Source organism: Saimiri boliviensis, chromosome 9, assembly GCF_048565385.1.
Source record: "Saimiri boliviensis isolate mSaiBol1 chromosome 9, mSaiBol1.pri, whole genome shotgun sequence".
Classification (NCBI taxonomy): Eukaryota; Metazoa; Chordata; class Mammalia; order Primates; family Cebidae; genus Saimiri; species Saimiri boliviensis.
Genome location: NC_133457.1, coordinates 67,117,888 through 67,134,968, shown reverse-complemented (window position 1 = coordinate 67,134,968; position 17,081 = coordinate 67,117,888). Strand labels below are relative to the sequence as shown.

The following is a 17,081-nucleotide window of genomic DNA, read 5'->3' as shown; positions in this document are numbered from 1 at the left end:
TGGCTAACCTGGAGGAAATGGCTGTGCCCCAGGGTGTCTCTGCTTCTCCCTTCGATCTCGCAGACGTCTGTGCCAGCTACCAGTGGAGAAAAATGGGCCCAAGGAAGAGTCTGCTTATTGGAGCAGTGAGTAAGACGAAAGGAGAGAAGGCTCAACTCCAGGGCTCACTTAGGTTCTGGCCTGTAAAAAAAAAAAAAGCCCAGAGCTTGGGGATGGCAGAAAAGACATACCCAGAGTACTTGGACGTTTACACAGAGAAATTCTTGGTAATGACTTGTAACTATATTATAATGTATACGTCTTGCCATTAGCTTTGTTAGCAAATGATAATGAAAAGTTCCCTGGTAATTAGATTTCCTGTCCAATTCAGCACAACCTCCACTACACCCAACAACTTATCCTTCCTTCCTTCATTCAACCCTGCCTCACCACGCACACGTCTAGGTGACCACAGACTCCTCAATGTTCCAAGAGGCACCCCTCTCCAAACACACACACACACACACACACACACACACACACACACACACACACACTCTGCTTTCTTTTAGGTCACCACCTCATAAAATAATAAAATTATTGACCGCTCTCCCCTTCAGAAGGTCGGCACTATGTGCTATTCATTCATTTAATCTGCATTGGCTCAGAGCATTCTGTAGTGTCAGCACTTTTTACTTTCTAAATAGAGATGGAACTTCATCATGCTGCCCAGGCTGGTCTCGAACTCCCGCCACCTTAGCCTCCTGGAGTGCTGGGATTATAGGTGCAAGCCACCACACCTGGCCAGTGTCTCTATTTTTGTTTCACTTGGATTTTAGTTAAAATGAAGGCAATCTTTGGAAGGTGGTAACAGAGAGAATGATCCTGTTATTCTATGTGTGGGTTTTAAATCTTGTTTTGCTTTTACGAAAACAGATAAGAAAGGACAGAGTTGCTTTTTTAAATTTAAAAACATGACTCTGCATTTTCACTTATTTAAGAAGCATTTATTAGGCACCTGTTCAACACGAGGCCCTGGGATGAGGATGTCGCCCATCAAGCAGACGTGGACTCTGCTCCACTCATTTGCTCTATGAAGATGAAAATTATTTTCAACAATTTATAATCTTTTATAATTTAAGCCTAGTACATATCTAAATCTTAACAAGAAAAGTCCTGGGTAATTTAAAACATGCTAGAGAGTTAAGTGCATATTTCTATAGTGTCCTGAGAATACTTACAAGGTACTCCCTAGATTATGAACTGAAAGCAATTTAATGGCACTTGCATTTGAAAAAGAAAGCAACACTACAATTTTTATAAAACAAAAATTAGAAGTCTCTATACTCTTAATTCCTATTTTGTAACATAGAAAAACTCTAAGAGATGGCCATAAAACAAAAAACAATTTTAAAACCTTCATCATGGGATACCATTAACTAGAGAGTGAAAAACTCTCAAAGAAACACTCAGAGAACCATAAAATATTTAATGCTGATTAATTTCCAGATAAGAAACTGAGTCTCAATGCAGTGATTAAGTGATTTGCCCAAGGTCACATATTTAATCAGTGAATGATTAAGGAACACGCTCTAACACAGGACTGAGGGTCTGCAGCCACCTTCTCTCCCTCAGAGCCACTCGGAAGAAGAAAATCTTCGCTCTAAAGCGGTATTTACCCACCCACACAGGGTCCAGGTGTATCTCCCAATTCTAGTGAAACTCCACCAACAACATACGTTACTGCTGTCCCTGACAAAACTGCCCTGCTACAGTTTGAGAAGCAGACCTCTTGATAACACTTTGACTTTAAGGGAACGACTCCCGTTTCCTGAAATGACGTGCCGTCTTCACACCAACTTCAGTCTTCGCTTTCCTGGCCATTACCTAGTCGCTATTTTCCACACATTCGCTAAGAAAGAGGTAAGACATCCCTCCTCAGGCATCTCATAAAAAATCTCTAGGATGCGTTTAGGCTTCTTGAAGACCAAATTCAGTGTTTTCAGGCAAATTGCTGGTAAGTACTATCTGGCCTGATATCCAGAAGTAAAAGGGTATTCGCCCATGTGTTATTTGGGGAAGAAGTAGAGACAGCGTGGACTCCTAATCGTAGATGAATGGTCAGATATAATTGACAGAATATTAAGTAATGGTGAAAATTTGTGTTTTTTAAGAGATTTAATGCCAGGGGAAATTGGTCAACCTATAATATTTATTTTAAAAGTATTATATCCTTAAATATGCAAATGTTGCAGAATAAAACAAAAAAAAATCTAGAAAAATCTCACAAAAGTGAGTAGCCATTGCTACATTAGTCATCTTTTTGTTTTTATTTTCAAAATCATCTAAAATCAGCATACTTTTCTGATAGAAATAAATATTATTTTGGCCGGGAGCAGTGGCTCATGCCTGTAATCCCAGCACTTTGGGAGGTGGAAGGAGGAGGATCACCTGCGGTCAGGAGTTTGAGACCAGCCTGGCCAACAGGGAGAAACCCCGTCTTTACTAAAAATACAAAAATTAGCTGAGTGTGGTGGCATGTGCCTGTAATGTCAGCTACTCAGGAGACTGAGGCAGGAAAATCGCTTGAACCCGGGAGGTGGAGGTTGCGGTGAGAAAAGACCGTGCAACTCACTCCAGCCTGGGCGACAGAGCCAGACTCCATCTCAAAAAAAAGAAGAAAAGAAATACTTTATTTATTTTTCTCTTTTATTGAAACAGAGTCTGACTCAATTGCCCAGGCTGAAATGCAGTGGCACGATCGTAGCCCACTACAGCCTTGAACTCCTGGGCTCAAGACCTGCCCACCTCAGCCTCCTGAGTAGCTAGGACTACAGGCATGCACCACCTGGCTAATGTAAAAAATACAGTTTTCTGTAGTAACGGGGGTTTCCCCATGTTGCCCAGGTTGGTCTCAAACTCCTTGTCTCAAGCAATCCTCCTGCCTCCGGCCTCCCAAAGCATTGGGATTATAAGTGTGAGCAGAGGAGGGCTGGGGTGCCGTCCGTGGACGTCCCATTCCACATGAACACAGGCCGAAAGCAAAGCTGCCTCACCGACCTACCCGCATGTTACGCTCCTCTCACCCACCGTGCCCGGCTCTGCAGGGAGTGCCCGAGGGCAGAGACCGCGTTCGTTTGCTCCTCCTGTACAGAGGGTGAAGCCTCCCAGCAGGAACACTCTGGATGAGGCTTTTCATGTTTGCTTGTTTTTGTTTTTTTTCTCTCTCTTTTTTTGTAGAGAGGGGGTCTCGTTTCGTGGCCCAGGCTGGTCTCAAATGCCTGTCTTCAGGCAATCCTCCCAACTCAGCCGCCCAAAGTGCTAGGATTACGGGCGTGAGCTGCTGTGCCAAGCTTTTCACGTTCACTCATCACCGTGGTACCCCTCCATCAAGAGAGCTCAGAAGATGGCATCTTAGCTAGACGTCAGGGAGGAGTACCTAGAAATACAGAGACGGCAGCAGCACGTTCCTTTACCCGGGCCAGGCACTGGGCTTCACCCTCTGCACAGAAGGGGGAGCAAACTAACACGACCTCTGCCCTCGGACACTCCCTGCACAGCAGGGAGCAGGAGGTGAAAGGAGCAGGAGGTGGCAGGCAGGTAGGTAAGGGCCGGTTCTGACGTTACAAACACCACCTGGCATGAAACACAAGGGCAGAAGCAGAGAGGTTTTCCTAGCTAATCACTGCTTCCCCAATTCCTCTGACAAGCCTGCACTTGCCATGGCCCCCAGAAGCCATCCAGGCTTGTGGCTTCTGTCTACAGTTCCACAGCTTTGAGAGGGACAGGCAGGAGGATTGCTTGAGGCCAGGAGTTGGAGGTTGCAGTAAGCTATGACTACACCACTGCACTGCAACCCCGGGCGACAGAGCAAGATGAACAAGGGAAGGGAAGGAAGAAGGGAAGGGAAGGAGGGAGGACAGAGGGCAGGCAAGAAAGGAAAGGAGGGAGGGCGGGCAGGCTCACAGCCTGCTGATACCGCCAGCCAGCGGATCACGGTCTCGTGCGTCCAGGCATCTGGGCTCCGGTGAACTGAACATTTTCCCAAAGAAAAAATGGTCATGTGTGTGTTCCCAATCTGTTTGTTCATGCCTGTTTTGCTTATCAATGTAATTACATAATTCTGTTTATTACTTCATGGATAGTATTAAAAGTGGTTTAAAAATTTTTTCTCTTTTTAGTCCATTTATATTGCTATAAAAAAGTGTTATTACTATGTAAACTAACTTCAATATCTTGAAAAACAAGGATAAAAAGGCCAATTAATTTAGATAAAACAATTGTAATATATTTGAAAAATCATTTAAACGAAAAGAGGATATGTCCTACCACAAATCCACTTCTGTGTCCTGCGGCGCTCACAAAGGTGAAACGTTTAGCACCAGCCGGGCAAGCAGTGGGCACACAGCAGACGTAGGTCCTTACCATCATCTTGGTTATCAGTACATAAGCAAATGGGGGGATCAGAGCCATGAAGGCAGGAAAAAGGCACTGGAAGTGGGGGACACACAGACGAGGTGGGCAAGGAAGGTCTCTCACGGTCAGCACACTTCTGCTGAGAACCAAAGAACAGAAAAGCAGCTGGGCACAGCAGCGGGCACCTGTAGTCCCAGCCTACCCAGGAGAATGCATCTGCGACATATCTGAGGAAGAATTAACAGGGCCAGTGGATGGCCAGGAGGAGATGGAAATGAGGTGAACCGTATTGCATTTATTAAAACAACCGTGTGTGGACGGGGAAACAACCCGCTTTCCGCAGTGGATGAGTTGATAACCTCGGTCTGTGGGTACATGAGGCTGGGGAAGAAGAAAGGGAAGATCGGGGTGGGCACACATTTGGCAGTCACCAGCATGTGGCTGGTATTACAGCCTCGGGGGAGAGGATATGAACAGCAGCAGGCTGGGCACGCCAGCATTTAGAGCAGCACGCCAGTCACCTGAGGGCCAATCATGATGCCCCTGTGTGAGCTGGGTCCTGGGGGGATACACAGTCAGCCCTCTGTATCCACGCCAGTCACCTGAGGGCCAAGCACGATGACCCTGTGTGAGCTGGGTCCTGGGGGGATACACAGTCAGCCCTCTGTATCCATGCCAGTCACCTGAGGGCCAATCACGATGCCCCTGTGTGAGGTGGGTCCTGGGGGGATACACAGTCAGCCCTCTGTATCCAGGCCAGTCATCTGAGGGCCAAGCACGATGACCCCGTGTGAGGTGGGTCCTGGGGGGATACACAGTCAGCCCTCTGTATCCACGGTGGATCAAAAATGTTCAGAGGAAAAAAAAAAAACAATATAAAAGTAACAATACAAAATTTTAAGCTGGGCATGGTGGCTCACTCCTTTAATCCCAGCACTTTGTGAGGCTGAGGCGGGAGGACTGCTTGAATCAAGGAGTTCGAGACCAGCCTGGGGAACATGGTGAAAACCCTGTCTCTACTAAAAAATACAGAAGTTAGCCAGGCACAGTGGTGAATGCCTGTAGTCCCAACTATGGGGGCTCAGGTGGGAGGATGGCTTGAGCCTGGGAGGCTGAGAATGCAGAGGGCCAAGACAGCGCCACTGCACCCACCCCGGATGACAGAAGACGACTCTGTCTCAAAACAAACAAACAAAACCCAAAAGCGAAAAACCAAAAATACAGCATTTACAATACAATTAACCTAGACGTAAACTATACAGAAGATGTGTACATGTTAAACACAGGTACTGCGCCATTTCACATCAGGAACTTCAGCACCCGTGGATTTTGGTATCTGCAGGGGATTGGTTCCATGGCCGGCTTTTTCTTTTTCTTTTTTTGAGACAGAGTCTTGCTCTGTTGCCCAGGCTGGAGTGCAGTGACACAATCTCGGCTCACTGTAACCTCTGCCTCTCAAGTTTAAGTGATTCTCCTGCCTCAGCCTCCCAAGTAGCTAGGATTACAGGTGCGTGCCACCATGCCCGGCTAATTTTTCTATTTTCAGTAGAGATGGGATTTCACCATTTGGTCACGCTGGTCTCGAGCTCCTGATCTCAGGTGGTCCACCCGCCTCGGCCTCCCAAAGTGCTGGGATGACAGGCGTGAGCCACTGTGCTAGGCCGGACCATCTATTTTAAAGCTCTAGGTGCATCAGGGTTGACAGCCACTGATTTGGAAGCTCAGAGGAAGAGGAAAAAGAAAGAACTGGTGAAAGAGGCTGGAAAGACTATCCACAGAGACAGGAGGGGCTCTGGGAGCAAGCCAGGCACTGGATATTTTTCTCAATCAATGCTGCTTAGCTGCTCCCAGACGGGAGTGGCGTTGTGGGCTCTGCTCAAGGCCAAGCAGGGTGAGTGGACACAGGAGCCTCCAGGCACAGTGGAGGGGGCGGGGGCGGGCAGAGGGATTCCAGTTAAACCCTATGCCAGATACTCTGGGTCCTCAGGCCTTCTTTCTTTCTTTCTTTGTCTTTTTTTTTTTTTTTTTTTGGAGACGGAGTTTCACTCTTGTTGCCCAGGGTGGAGTGCAACCACGCCATCTCGGTTCACCGCAACCTCGGCCTCCCAGGTTCAAGCGATTCTCCTGTCTCAGCCTCCTGAGTAGCTGGGATTACAGGAACCCGCCACCACACCCGGCTGATTTTGTATTTTTAGTACAGATAAGGTTTCTCCCTGTTGGTCAGGCTGGTCTCAAATTCCCGACCTCAGGTGACCCGCCTGCCTCGGCCTCCCAAAGTGCTGGAATTACAAGCCTGAGCCACCGTGCCCGGCCATCGTGCCTTATCTTGAGCAAATTTCCAACCTCCTGGGGTGAGGCCTGGATGAGCAAAACACACGGGGCTCGCTGTGCACACCCATAAAACCAACTGTATAAACGCTCGCTACGGCTGCGATTGTGTGGACACGTGTGAATGAGGAAAGGTGGAAATGGGGGTATAATAATGTCACTGTAGGTTCCACTCTACGGACACACTCCAGAGTGCTCAGGTGACGAGTGGGGAAATCCACACACAGTTCCTGGCCCCAGCTAGGCAAGGCTTAGCAAGTCAGGACACCGCGCCTCAGGGACGCCATGTGAACAATGATGGTTGGACTAGATCCAAGGTCTTTGTTGTTGCTGTCGAATTTTAAATTCAGTTTTTCGAAGTTAAGATGGCAAGGGGAGTCGGTTTAGCATGCAGGTTCCCAGACTTCACTCCCTCCTCCCACATCAGCAAGGTAAGCAGCTCGGGGCAGGATGGCGCCCACAGCCTCGGGAGCCGCCTGCACTGGTCCGACCCAGTGCAAAGTCCTTGGGTTGTCAGGTCACAGCAAAAATAAACAGTCCAGGAGATGATTTTATCTCCTGAGTCAGAGAGCCTGAGCTGGAATGCAAACAAGTCTTCAAAGCATTAGAGGTGAATACCAGTTGCTCCGTAAACACTGTTAGCTCATTCGTTTGTTTCTAAACAAATGAGAGTCTCTCAAAACACCATTTCATTGTTTCCTTTACAGTGTTTGGAGAGACTCTCGTGTTTCATAACCTTCTTTTCTTAGGAAAAAGACTGCTGCAGGTAAAGGCAGAGGGAGGGTGGTCAGCAGATCGTATGCAGGTGAGACACGGATTTTATACTTTTCTCAATCAATGCTGCTTAACCAAAAAGTTACATACAGCGGCCCCTGGAAGAGGGAACCAAAGAGTTCCACAGCCACCTGACGGCCAGTGCAGCGACTTTCACGGCTGGTGTCTGCCGCCTGGTATGTGACTGCAGAAGTCTGGCGCACACACTGTCATTTCCACCAGGGACTAGGGAAGCGTAACCTACAGGCCACAGGATGGAGGTGAAAATCACGGGGAAGAAGGAAACCTCATCTTCAAAGTTAGCTGTATCAAGCTAAGCACTTGGGACAGTACCCTGAGCCATGAAAAAACCATGAATTTTGAATATGTTAGACACATACTTTATAAATAATCTACTGACAGATGCTAAAACTAAGGTTTTGATAGTTTTTTTTTTTTTTTTTTTGTATTTCACCAGATGAGTTTTACTCTTAAACAAGAAGTCTTCTTGTCCCCTCTGTAGCTACTCTGAGATACTGGGCAAGAGACGGACTCAGACAAACTAGGTCTGAATCTGAGCCCCTCACCTTGTTAGGCCTGTGACTTCTTCCTAACTTCACTGAGCCTCGCCATCCTCATCTGCAGAATGGGGAGAGCAAGAGTATTAAATTCAGACCACTCTGAGGATTACCCAGCACACTGCAAATACCGTATATTGACTATGCCTTCTCCCAAATGTCCCATGGTTGTGGGTATATTTGTTTTCTGGGTCATTTAATTTTCCGTGTTTCTCAAACTCAGGAGTTAAAAATCCACCTGACTGGGAGAAGCGCTAAAACCTCTCTGGAAAGCTCATTCTACCACCTGGCAAAGGTAGATGCCCAAAGCTTTCTCGCTTCTTCTTAGGAAGCCAAGTGAGGGCCACCTTCAAAAGGTAAAGCCACGTGTCTCCACTCGGGGGATGGTGTGCTGGAAGCAGCCGTGTCTGCTCTGATCTGATGTGCACGGCTGTGTGTAGCTGGGCCTCTTCTCCAGGATTCCTCACCGAGGGGAGCGCGTCAGAACCTGGCACCCCTTACCCCCACGCCCACCCACAACCGAGAACCTCTGCCGTCATCGACGGAGGTGCCTTGTCTTCTCACACGCCTCAAAACTGATTCAGCACACTGGTGAGTCACAGGGTCTCCCGGGTTACACAGGTGTGAAGAAACACACCAAACCCAAAAAGGGCACCAGGCACACAGCAGGACTCAGAACCTGTGCCTTCTGGCGACCCCTCTGCCAGCGTGGCAAGGCTCACAGACCCTTGTTCAGAAGAAAATTTTGAATACGTAACATAAAAACCAAGGACGGCGAAGGAAAACGATCGCACCTAAAACTTGAAAAACTCCAGGATGTGAATGACAGCAAAAGAGTCTGTGACATCTGCTGAGTGCTTCTTTATTAAGAATAAAAGAAATAAAAGATCTAAGTAAATAAAACAAGACTCATTCCATGACTCCAAATTCCACAGCACTGAGCCTTCCACACTCCCATTTCACCTATTAAAAAAACAGCCCTACCCAACGGTAACATGAAATGAAAGATCGATCAGCACATTTAGCAACAAAGGTAATGTCATGGCAGTGAGGAGCAAAGGCAGGAACTCCAAGTCTGTTTCCACTGGAGCATGACGTGAAAATATCCATGATATCTCCTGGTGACAATATCACAGGTCCTGCAAATACCACTGTGCCTGTGCGTGTCTACGTTCATAATTAAGGGAACTGCATTTCAGTTAGAAGCTAATAAAAACTAAAAGTGTAATTTTTTCCCCTTTACTAGTTCATGGGACCCCTAAATTCTCTCTACAGATCCTTTAGGTGTCACAGGACCTCAGTGTGGCTCTGCTCTGCAGGGTCCTGTATTTAGGAGTTAACACCTGATCGTTCAATTAACAGACATTTAGGAAAGAGCCATGTTGCTCTAACAGCAGGAACCACGGAAGATACAGAATGAAGGGACGGCTTGATGCAAGCATGCTCTAAGAACTCTCAGAATCTCCCCTCAATGTTCATTTTGTTTTTTTCCAGTTTTATTATAAGTTCTGTTATCTACTGCCAAACTCACCAGGATTTCTTCTTTTTTTCTTAACTGTATAAACTAAAAACAAAGCAAGCAAACAAACAAAAAAGACACTCTGTTCAGGTCTGCTGTTAAACAGATTTCAGAAACTATGGCTCAGCGTCATGGAGTAAACACTGAGCGTTTCCCACATCTATTTTACCCGTCATGAAACCATCCCTACCCAACTGCAGGTATTTTACGGAATGAAATGAGACACTTTGTGTAGAAGTTCTCTGAAAATTGTGTGGCATTGCCCACGGATGGTCTTCCACTTACAATGGAAATGCCGGTGATTAATCAAAGTGTGAATGGTGCTGAGAGCAGTGGCTCATGCTTGTAATCCTAGCACTTTGGGAGGCTGAAGCAGGAGGACTGTTTGAGGCCTAGAGTTTGAGATCAGCCTGGGCAACATAGGGAGACCTCAAAAAAAAAAAAATTAACAATTAGCTGGGCATGGTGGTGCATATACGAAGTCCTAGCTACTCTGAGCCCAGGAAGTCAAAGCTGCGGTAGGCTGTATGCGCACCACTGCACCCCAGCCTGGGCAACAGAGCAAAACCCTGTCTCAAAAAAAAGTGTGTGAGTGGGAACCAGGAGCCTCCTGTGGCAGAAACAGCCATGACGGGTACTGCAGACTCACAAGAGGGTTTCCTAAGGGAAGGTAAGCAACACAGAGAGATCTCCCAAAAAATAGTTCTGTTACAAATGCTGCTGTTCTCCTGTGAGTTCTTTTGCAGACTTCAACAATCTGAAAAAAGGTAATACAAAACCTACCAAGGAGGTTTGCTTCAGCTATGAGTACAAGTCTAACATGCTTCATATCTCCCTGTGTGGATTATTCTATTTTTATCCCTATCGAAGCTGATTACCTTCTGCAGTGTTCAGAATAACTCTGTACGGTTTATGAGTCCATGTAAGCAAATACTTTTTTCTTATTAATATCTAATAAAGAGAACCTTAAAACATCCCTAGACGTACCCTGAAGGAGAAACGTGTAGTACCAACTTGTTTATTATAAATGATCTCACTAATTCAATAAAATTGGAGAGATCAGCCTGCATTAGAAAAAATAATTACAAGAAATCTTTAGAGATGCGACGTAAGCTGGTTGTGAACAAGTTGTCTCCAGGTAGGAGGACTGCTATACTTTTTTTAAGCGACACAGTGATACACAGATATGTAAATTATTGGCTGCCATCAATTTTTAAAGAGTGAAATTACTTCTAAAAAATAAATATCAGAAACACAAAGTATTAATTTTTTAAATTATCCTTTTTTTCCGAGTCTGCAGTATCAAGTTTCACACCCTAGCCATCATGACCGCACTGAAAACGGTCGCCGAGCGCACTGCTCACCCGACCAGGTGTCAGCTCTGCGGCCCATCAGCACGACGGGTTTGCTGCCACTGCGATACCTGGACTCGCTGAATAACCACTCAGTGAGCTTTCACACAGGAGGTATCAGCCTTGGTATGCACGTCTTGCTATGCCACATACATGAGCAGCCTGGATGTTCCCAATATCTTTGGTTTTAAATTTAGACAAACTCCTTCCCAGTGAGTTTCTAAGGACTTGTGGTACTTTTGGTAAGAAACAGAAATAGGAACATTTTCAAATTCTTCTGTACAGTCAAAAAAAAAAAAAAAAAAAAAAAAAAAGTTGGCTCTGCCTGTAATCTCAGCAGTTTGGGAGGACAACGTGGGTGGATCACTTAAGGTCAGGAGTTTAAGTCCAGCCTGGCCAACATGGTGAAACCCTGTCTTTACTAAAAATGCAAAAATTAGCCAGGCAAGGTGGTCCGTGCCTGTACGCCCAGCTACTCGGGAGGCTGAGGCAGGAGAATCGCTTGAACCCAGGAGGCAAAGGTTGCAGTGAGCTGAGATTGCACCATTGCACTCCAGCTTGGGTGAGAGAGCGAGACTCCATCTCAAAAAATAAGTAAATAAAAAGTTGGATGAGATGAAAATCTTACTGGGTCCCCACTCCTCTAAAATGTCTATGCAGAACATTCAAAACTGGGAGCTTTGACGTGGGTCGCCCCTACAGCTGCATTTCTTTGACCACCTTTCCAGAGGTGGCCAGCCACAGCACAGGGGAGCCGGAACAAGAACTTAATTCGGGCCGTGGCTAAGGAGGACTGGTCCTGACGCTGCCGCCACGGCACACGTGGACAGTACTTACGGAAGTATTTTAGCGTCTCTTCAATTTGCTCGGTGGTGAGGTCGACGCTGGCGTCAGGAGAGATGAGAGGTGTGTGGAGCCAGTCGCCGTGGTCATACCCGTAGATGGTGTCGGCTCTTAACTTGTAATGGGGCAGCTGCTCCTCCAGGAGGCTGATGATCTCGACTTCCGGAAGGTCGGTGCTGTTGCACACATCTGAAGACAAGACCACGAGAGGTGAGCGTGGGCGGGGCCGCGGCCCTGCTCCTGCCGGCACCCTCGGTGACCATCTACGGCACGAAGACGCCAGGCAAGGCTAGCTCAGGAGTCTTTCTTTCCCAATTTAAACTCCATTCTCGAAACTTTGAATTTTGCAGGCTTACCGCCAAGACCTAGGCAAAATGTCTCCGGCTGTTTAGTGTTCACCACTTAGGAAGAAAAGCCAACATTTTTGAGCTTTTATCATCTGAGTCTTTCCTCCAACCCTTTCTCTGGCCATTACCCTTCAAGCTTTCTTACACTTCAGTCAAACCAGTATTAATTTTACCAATACGCCTAACTTCTTCCTGACACTCTTACCATTCGAGCTAACCCCTCATCTAGAATTTTGCCTTCATTTAATTTATTCATTCATCTGTTCATTCATCCAAACTTCCTTCCTTCCACCTATCCAACCATATGTATCCTGAGTACCAGAGGCAGAGAAGACACAGCGGTGAACACAGGAGTCATGGGCCTGCCCTCCCAACGCTTATATCCTTAGGGGGCATCCAGCAATTATGCCAACAGGTGCCCATTCTTTAAGGAATAGCTTGAATAAGTGACCTGCCCTTCCAACACTTATGTCCTTAGGGGGCATCCAGCAATTATACCAACAGGTGCCCATTCTTTAAGGAATACCACCTGACATGCTGGTGTTTTGAGTACACCAAGCAGAATTAATCTGCCTTACCCTTTCTATACTGACATGCCATTTTGTCAGAACTTCAGTTACTACACTTGTTTTTTATTTTTATTTTTATTTTATTTGAGACGGAGTCTTGCTCTGTCACCAGGCAGGAGTGCAGTGGTACGATCTCAGCTCACTGCAACCTCCGTGTCCTGGGTTCAAGCAATTCTCCTGCCTCAGCCTCGCGAGCAGCTGGGATTACAGGCGCACACCACCATACCCAGCTGAGTTTTGTATTTTTAATAGAGATGGGGTTTCACCATATTGGCCAGGTCTTGAACTCCTGACCTCGTGATCCACCCACGTCGGCTCCCCAGAGTGCTGGGATTACAGGCGTGCATCACCACACCCAGCCGTTGCTACACTTATTAAGTGTCTTGAGGATATTTCAGTATCTGACTTATCCTGCTGGGGAAGGGCAAACTTCCATACACAGCCATCCTTGATCCACCAGCTGTAGCCCGCAGCTCTTGGCCAGGCTGTGCTCAGGGGTGCCTAAGAATGCCCGTGATGAAGAGCCAGCTCACGCAAAGCACACGACTGAGGCCTTTACACTGCAGACATGATGGCACAGCAAACGTAGCCAGGACGTGGACCCTACTTCTCTACCCCGGGGCTATTCATCACAGGAGAACGCAGAAACTGAAGGAAGCGCTAACGGGTGAGTGGTAACTCTCTATCAAGTAAGTCGGACGTCATCCTCTCTATCAGCCCACTTTGCAGGAGGCATTTGAGACCTGTGACGGAGATGGCCCATGGGAGCGGCCGTGGCTTCGTCAATCCATAAATAAACCCAGTGCCTGTGGTGCACACAGCTAGACAAGAGAGGAGAGTTAACTTGGGGTCTTGTTCTAGGAAGGAGTCTTCAACAAAGAAAAATTAACAAAAGGTAAGAATATTGTTGAGGTCGATTCTGTTAAGACAGAGTCTCACTCTGTTGCCCAGGCTGGAACGCAGTGGCACGATCTTGGCTCACTGCAGCCCTGACCTCCTGGCCTCAAGCGTTCCTCCCACTTGGGCCTCCTGAGTAGCCAGGACCACTGATATGCACCACCACACCCAGGTACTTTTACTTTTTGTAGAGACGAGCTCTCACTATGCTGTGAGGTCTAATTCTACTTTTGGTAGCGACAAGGTCTCACTATGTTGCCAGGTGGGTCTTGAACTCTTGGGCTAAAACAACCTTCCTGCCTTGGCCCCCAGAGTGCTGGGATTACAAGCCTGAGAAATCTTGCTAGGCCAGAGGTCGATTCTCATCAAAGTCACCGTGCCATGTTCTTGCTTTGAAGCAGAAAACAAAAACGGAACCTGGATCAAGCTTCCGTCTCCATCCTTCTCCGAGGTGTTAGAGAGGGCAGAGGAGAAAAAAAAAACACTTGTGACGAATAAAACCGCGCAACCGAATGGGAAAACAAGGAGGAGGTGCTGAGGATGAACCAAAGTATGAGGTTTTCCTAAACACGGTGAGATCTCACTAAAGGAGAAGGGGCCAGTCTTACACGAGCACTCACTGGCTCATCTACACACACGCGGGAAGTGACTAGTGCGGTCAGTGGGAGTAGATCCTGCCATGCTCCATGCGGGAGGCAGCTGTCAGAGGGAGCAGGAAGGGCCTGGGGGGAGGGGATTCACCGCAGAACCAAAGCCAGAACAGCAGGGAGGAGCAGTCCCTTCCCCGTTCTCTCTGCTCCAGCCAAGGCCGGAAAGGCGGGAAGGCAGTGACTGCGGGGGCTGCACACACTCCGGTGAACACAGGACATGCGCCTGGAAGAAGAGCAAAGACCTCGTGTCCGATAAGGCCATTCAGCAGATGAAAAAATACAGATTCATGGGGAAAAAAGAGCGTAGTTACAACTCTGCAGCCTTTGGGCAGGCACCCACTGAAAACACCTGTCAGCACCCACTCTCCGGCAGCTCCCCACCATCCAGTTCCCACAGCTCTCCCTCAACTGGATGTGCAAAGCTTGGCCATAGACCACGTCCACCCAGGGTGTCAGCACGGCTTTCCAAAATGCAAGGAAAGGGTTAGAAGTGAGACAGTGAGGACATGCGGGATTTTATGTGGAGCTTTAGGGAAGCAGTTCAGTCCTGGGGGTCGGGGGGCTACATCTCTCTACTGGGACTCCTCTGCCTCCAGGGGGAGATGTCACAGCAAGCACACATGGCATTCCAGCCAGAAATAAGAGTAGACCTGCTCCCCCACTTCGCAAAGCTATGTCCTCCACAAGGTGGGGCAGCAGCCCAAGCTCCGGACAGACGATTTCTCATATTTCCTCCCGACTCCCACTGGCAATAAGCACCATCCAAAGGCTCGAGATGGGCCGGTAATAAGCAAATAGTTCCTCTTCTCACTATCAAGTGAAGAGTAAGTGTTGAGAAACACCGAGTGTATGATAAAACATGCTATTAGCTAAGAACAGCAGCAAGGAAAACCTAGCTGCCCCCCGCCCAACACACACATAAGTGGAAAACTGCTTGGGGCATTCTAAAGTAGCAAAACAGTGTATGTACATCATACACCGGTTAGAACAATTCTTTCAGCATGGGCCGTGTGACCTGCCCTGGGGCTCCCTCGTGGAGAATACTTTTTCGGAATGCTGTCAGCCTGAGCTCTCGGCTCGGAGGGCTGTGGGCCCCGGACGGTCCCGCGGGGCTGTTCTGAGCATCTGCTCCTCAATGCCCTCAGCGCTGCCTGGGTGGGGTCTCTACGGCTGAGCTGGTCTCAGTAAGTAAGTTCCCGTGAAGTTCATCTCTGGAAAAGACATCACAGCCATAAAATGCTGCCAGGCAACTGAGAGAACGTGGGGTCAAACAGGGCTGACACCCAGTCGGCAGCATCTTACACGTGGATCTGGTCAGACTAGGGTTCCACAGCCCACCTCTCGATAGCAGAGCAGGCAGAGCAGGCAGGGAGCCAACACGTTCCCGCATGACACACCCACACGACAGGTTGGGATCAGCTGGTGTCAGTGCTGTTTGGTGGTAGGGAAGGGAATAGACTCCAGAAAAGAAAAAGTCCCTTCTAAGAAATCTAAGAATAACGCTCCGCTGGTGAGCATGCCTCAGTTGCTCAAAGTTGAGACTTGACCCATCCCTCCGTGTTTCCAGAGCTGAGGGTCAACCTGGTTACAGTGTGCGTCCTTGTGCCCGAGTGACATCTTTTTCCTTAGAGCACATGATCGGTGAGATAAAGTATCAAAAGGTAAGGCCACGACAAAACGCCTCTTTTAAAAGCCCTGGGCCAGGCACGGTGGCTCACACCTGTAATCCCAGCATTCTGGGAGGCTGAGGTGGGTGGATCACTTGAGGTCAGGAATCCAAGACCTGCCTGGCCAACGTGGTGAAACCGGTCTCCACTAAAAATACAAAAATTAGCCAGGCAAAGTGGCGTACGGTGGTAGTCCCAGCTACTCAGGAGGCTGAGCCAGGAGAATTGCTTGAACCGGGGAGGCAGAGGTTACAGTGAGCCAAGATCAAGCCAGTGCACTCTAGCCTGGGTGACCGAGCAAGACTTGGTCTCAAAAACAGCCTCTGTATATTTGATTTTTGTGTGACGAGACCAGCCGTATAAACATTAGCAGCAAATTTCCACATGCTTTAAAGGTCCAAAGAATTGGGACAGGATTATGGAGAGGGCCCATCCAGCTCTCCTTGACCTTGGCCACAAAGCCTAAAGCCCCACGGACGCCCCGTGGAAGGAGACACCATGTTTGCCTCAAGGAGAGGACACATCCCAGGTAAAGGTAACAGAAGAGTCTTCAAGAATTCCCCAGGAATGCTTTCACCATGCCCAACACCACGCAGGGCATTCTCGGCATCCCAGCAACCCGGGACACAGAGGTCTGCCTATGTCACAGATCAGTAAGCTGAGATGCAGAAGGGCTGCGGAAAACCTTGTTGGCCAAGGCGATTCAGCTGACTCCACAGCGCTCAGGCAGGTGCAGCCTCTGCTGTTCACGGAAAGCTGTGCTCATCCTTCCCCCACCTGCTGCCCAGCCCCTCGGAGGGTGCACCTGAAACGCTGGGGAATTTCCAGGATGTCACTATCGGGACGCTTTTGTTCTAAACAGGTGGAAGGCTTCATACGTGTGGTAGGCATGTAAAATGAAACACTTCCAAATTAGGGAGGTGCTGGAATGATCTTCCCCTTTAAAGCATAGGAAGCAGAGGCAAGAATTTAGTAACTTGTCTGCAGAACCACGGGGGGTCAGGGGCCTGTGTGGGGCAGGAGCTTGTTCAAGTTCCCGAAGCGAATGGACATAGCCGCCCCCACCCCACCCCGTGGAAAGGGGCCCTTCATGCTCTCTGGTCACCGTCTCCCCGAAGTTGCAATTCACGTTAATAACAAGCTATAAAAATGTGTTCTCAAGGAAGTCTCAAATGAAGGGCAG

At 48.1% G+C, this 17,081-nt stretch overlaps 1 protein-coding gene across 10 annotated transcripts in view; it reads right to left on the bottom strand.

Annotated features, from left to right (window-relative positions):
- The window catches only part of TRAK1 (trafficking kinesin protein 1), a 200,862-nt gene that overhangs the window by 85,095 nt on the left and 98,686 nt on the right, over positions 1-17,081 (bottom strand). For 9 of the 10 annotated variants that reach the window (XM_074406084.1, XM_074406091.1, XM_074406087.1 and 6 more), the window contains one exon: positions 11,763-11,957. Coding sequence is in view for 4 of the 10 variants with exons in the window: in XM_074406082.1 (XP_074262183.1) it covers positions 11,763-11,957 (195 nt within the window). In the remaining 6 variants the exon portion in view is untranslated. Of the gene's footprint in view, positions 1-8; positions 148-11,762; positions 11,958-17,081 lie in introns of those variants that run through there. The other variant, XM_074406088.1, reaches the window with a different exon arrangement.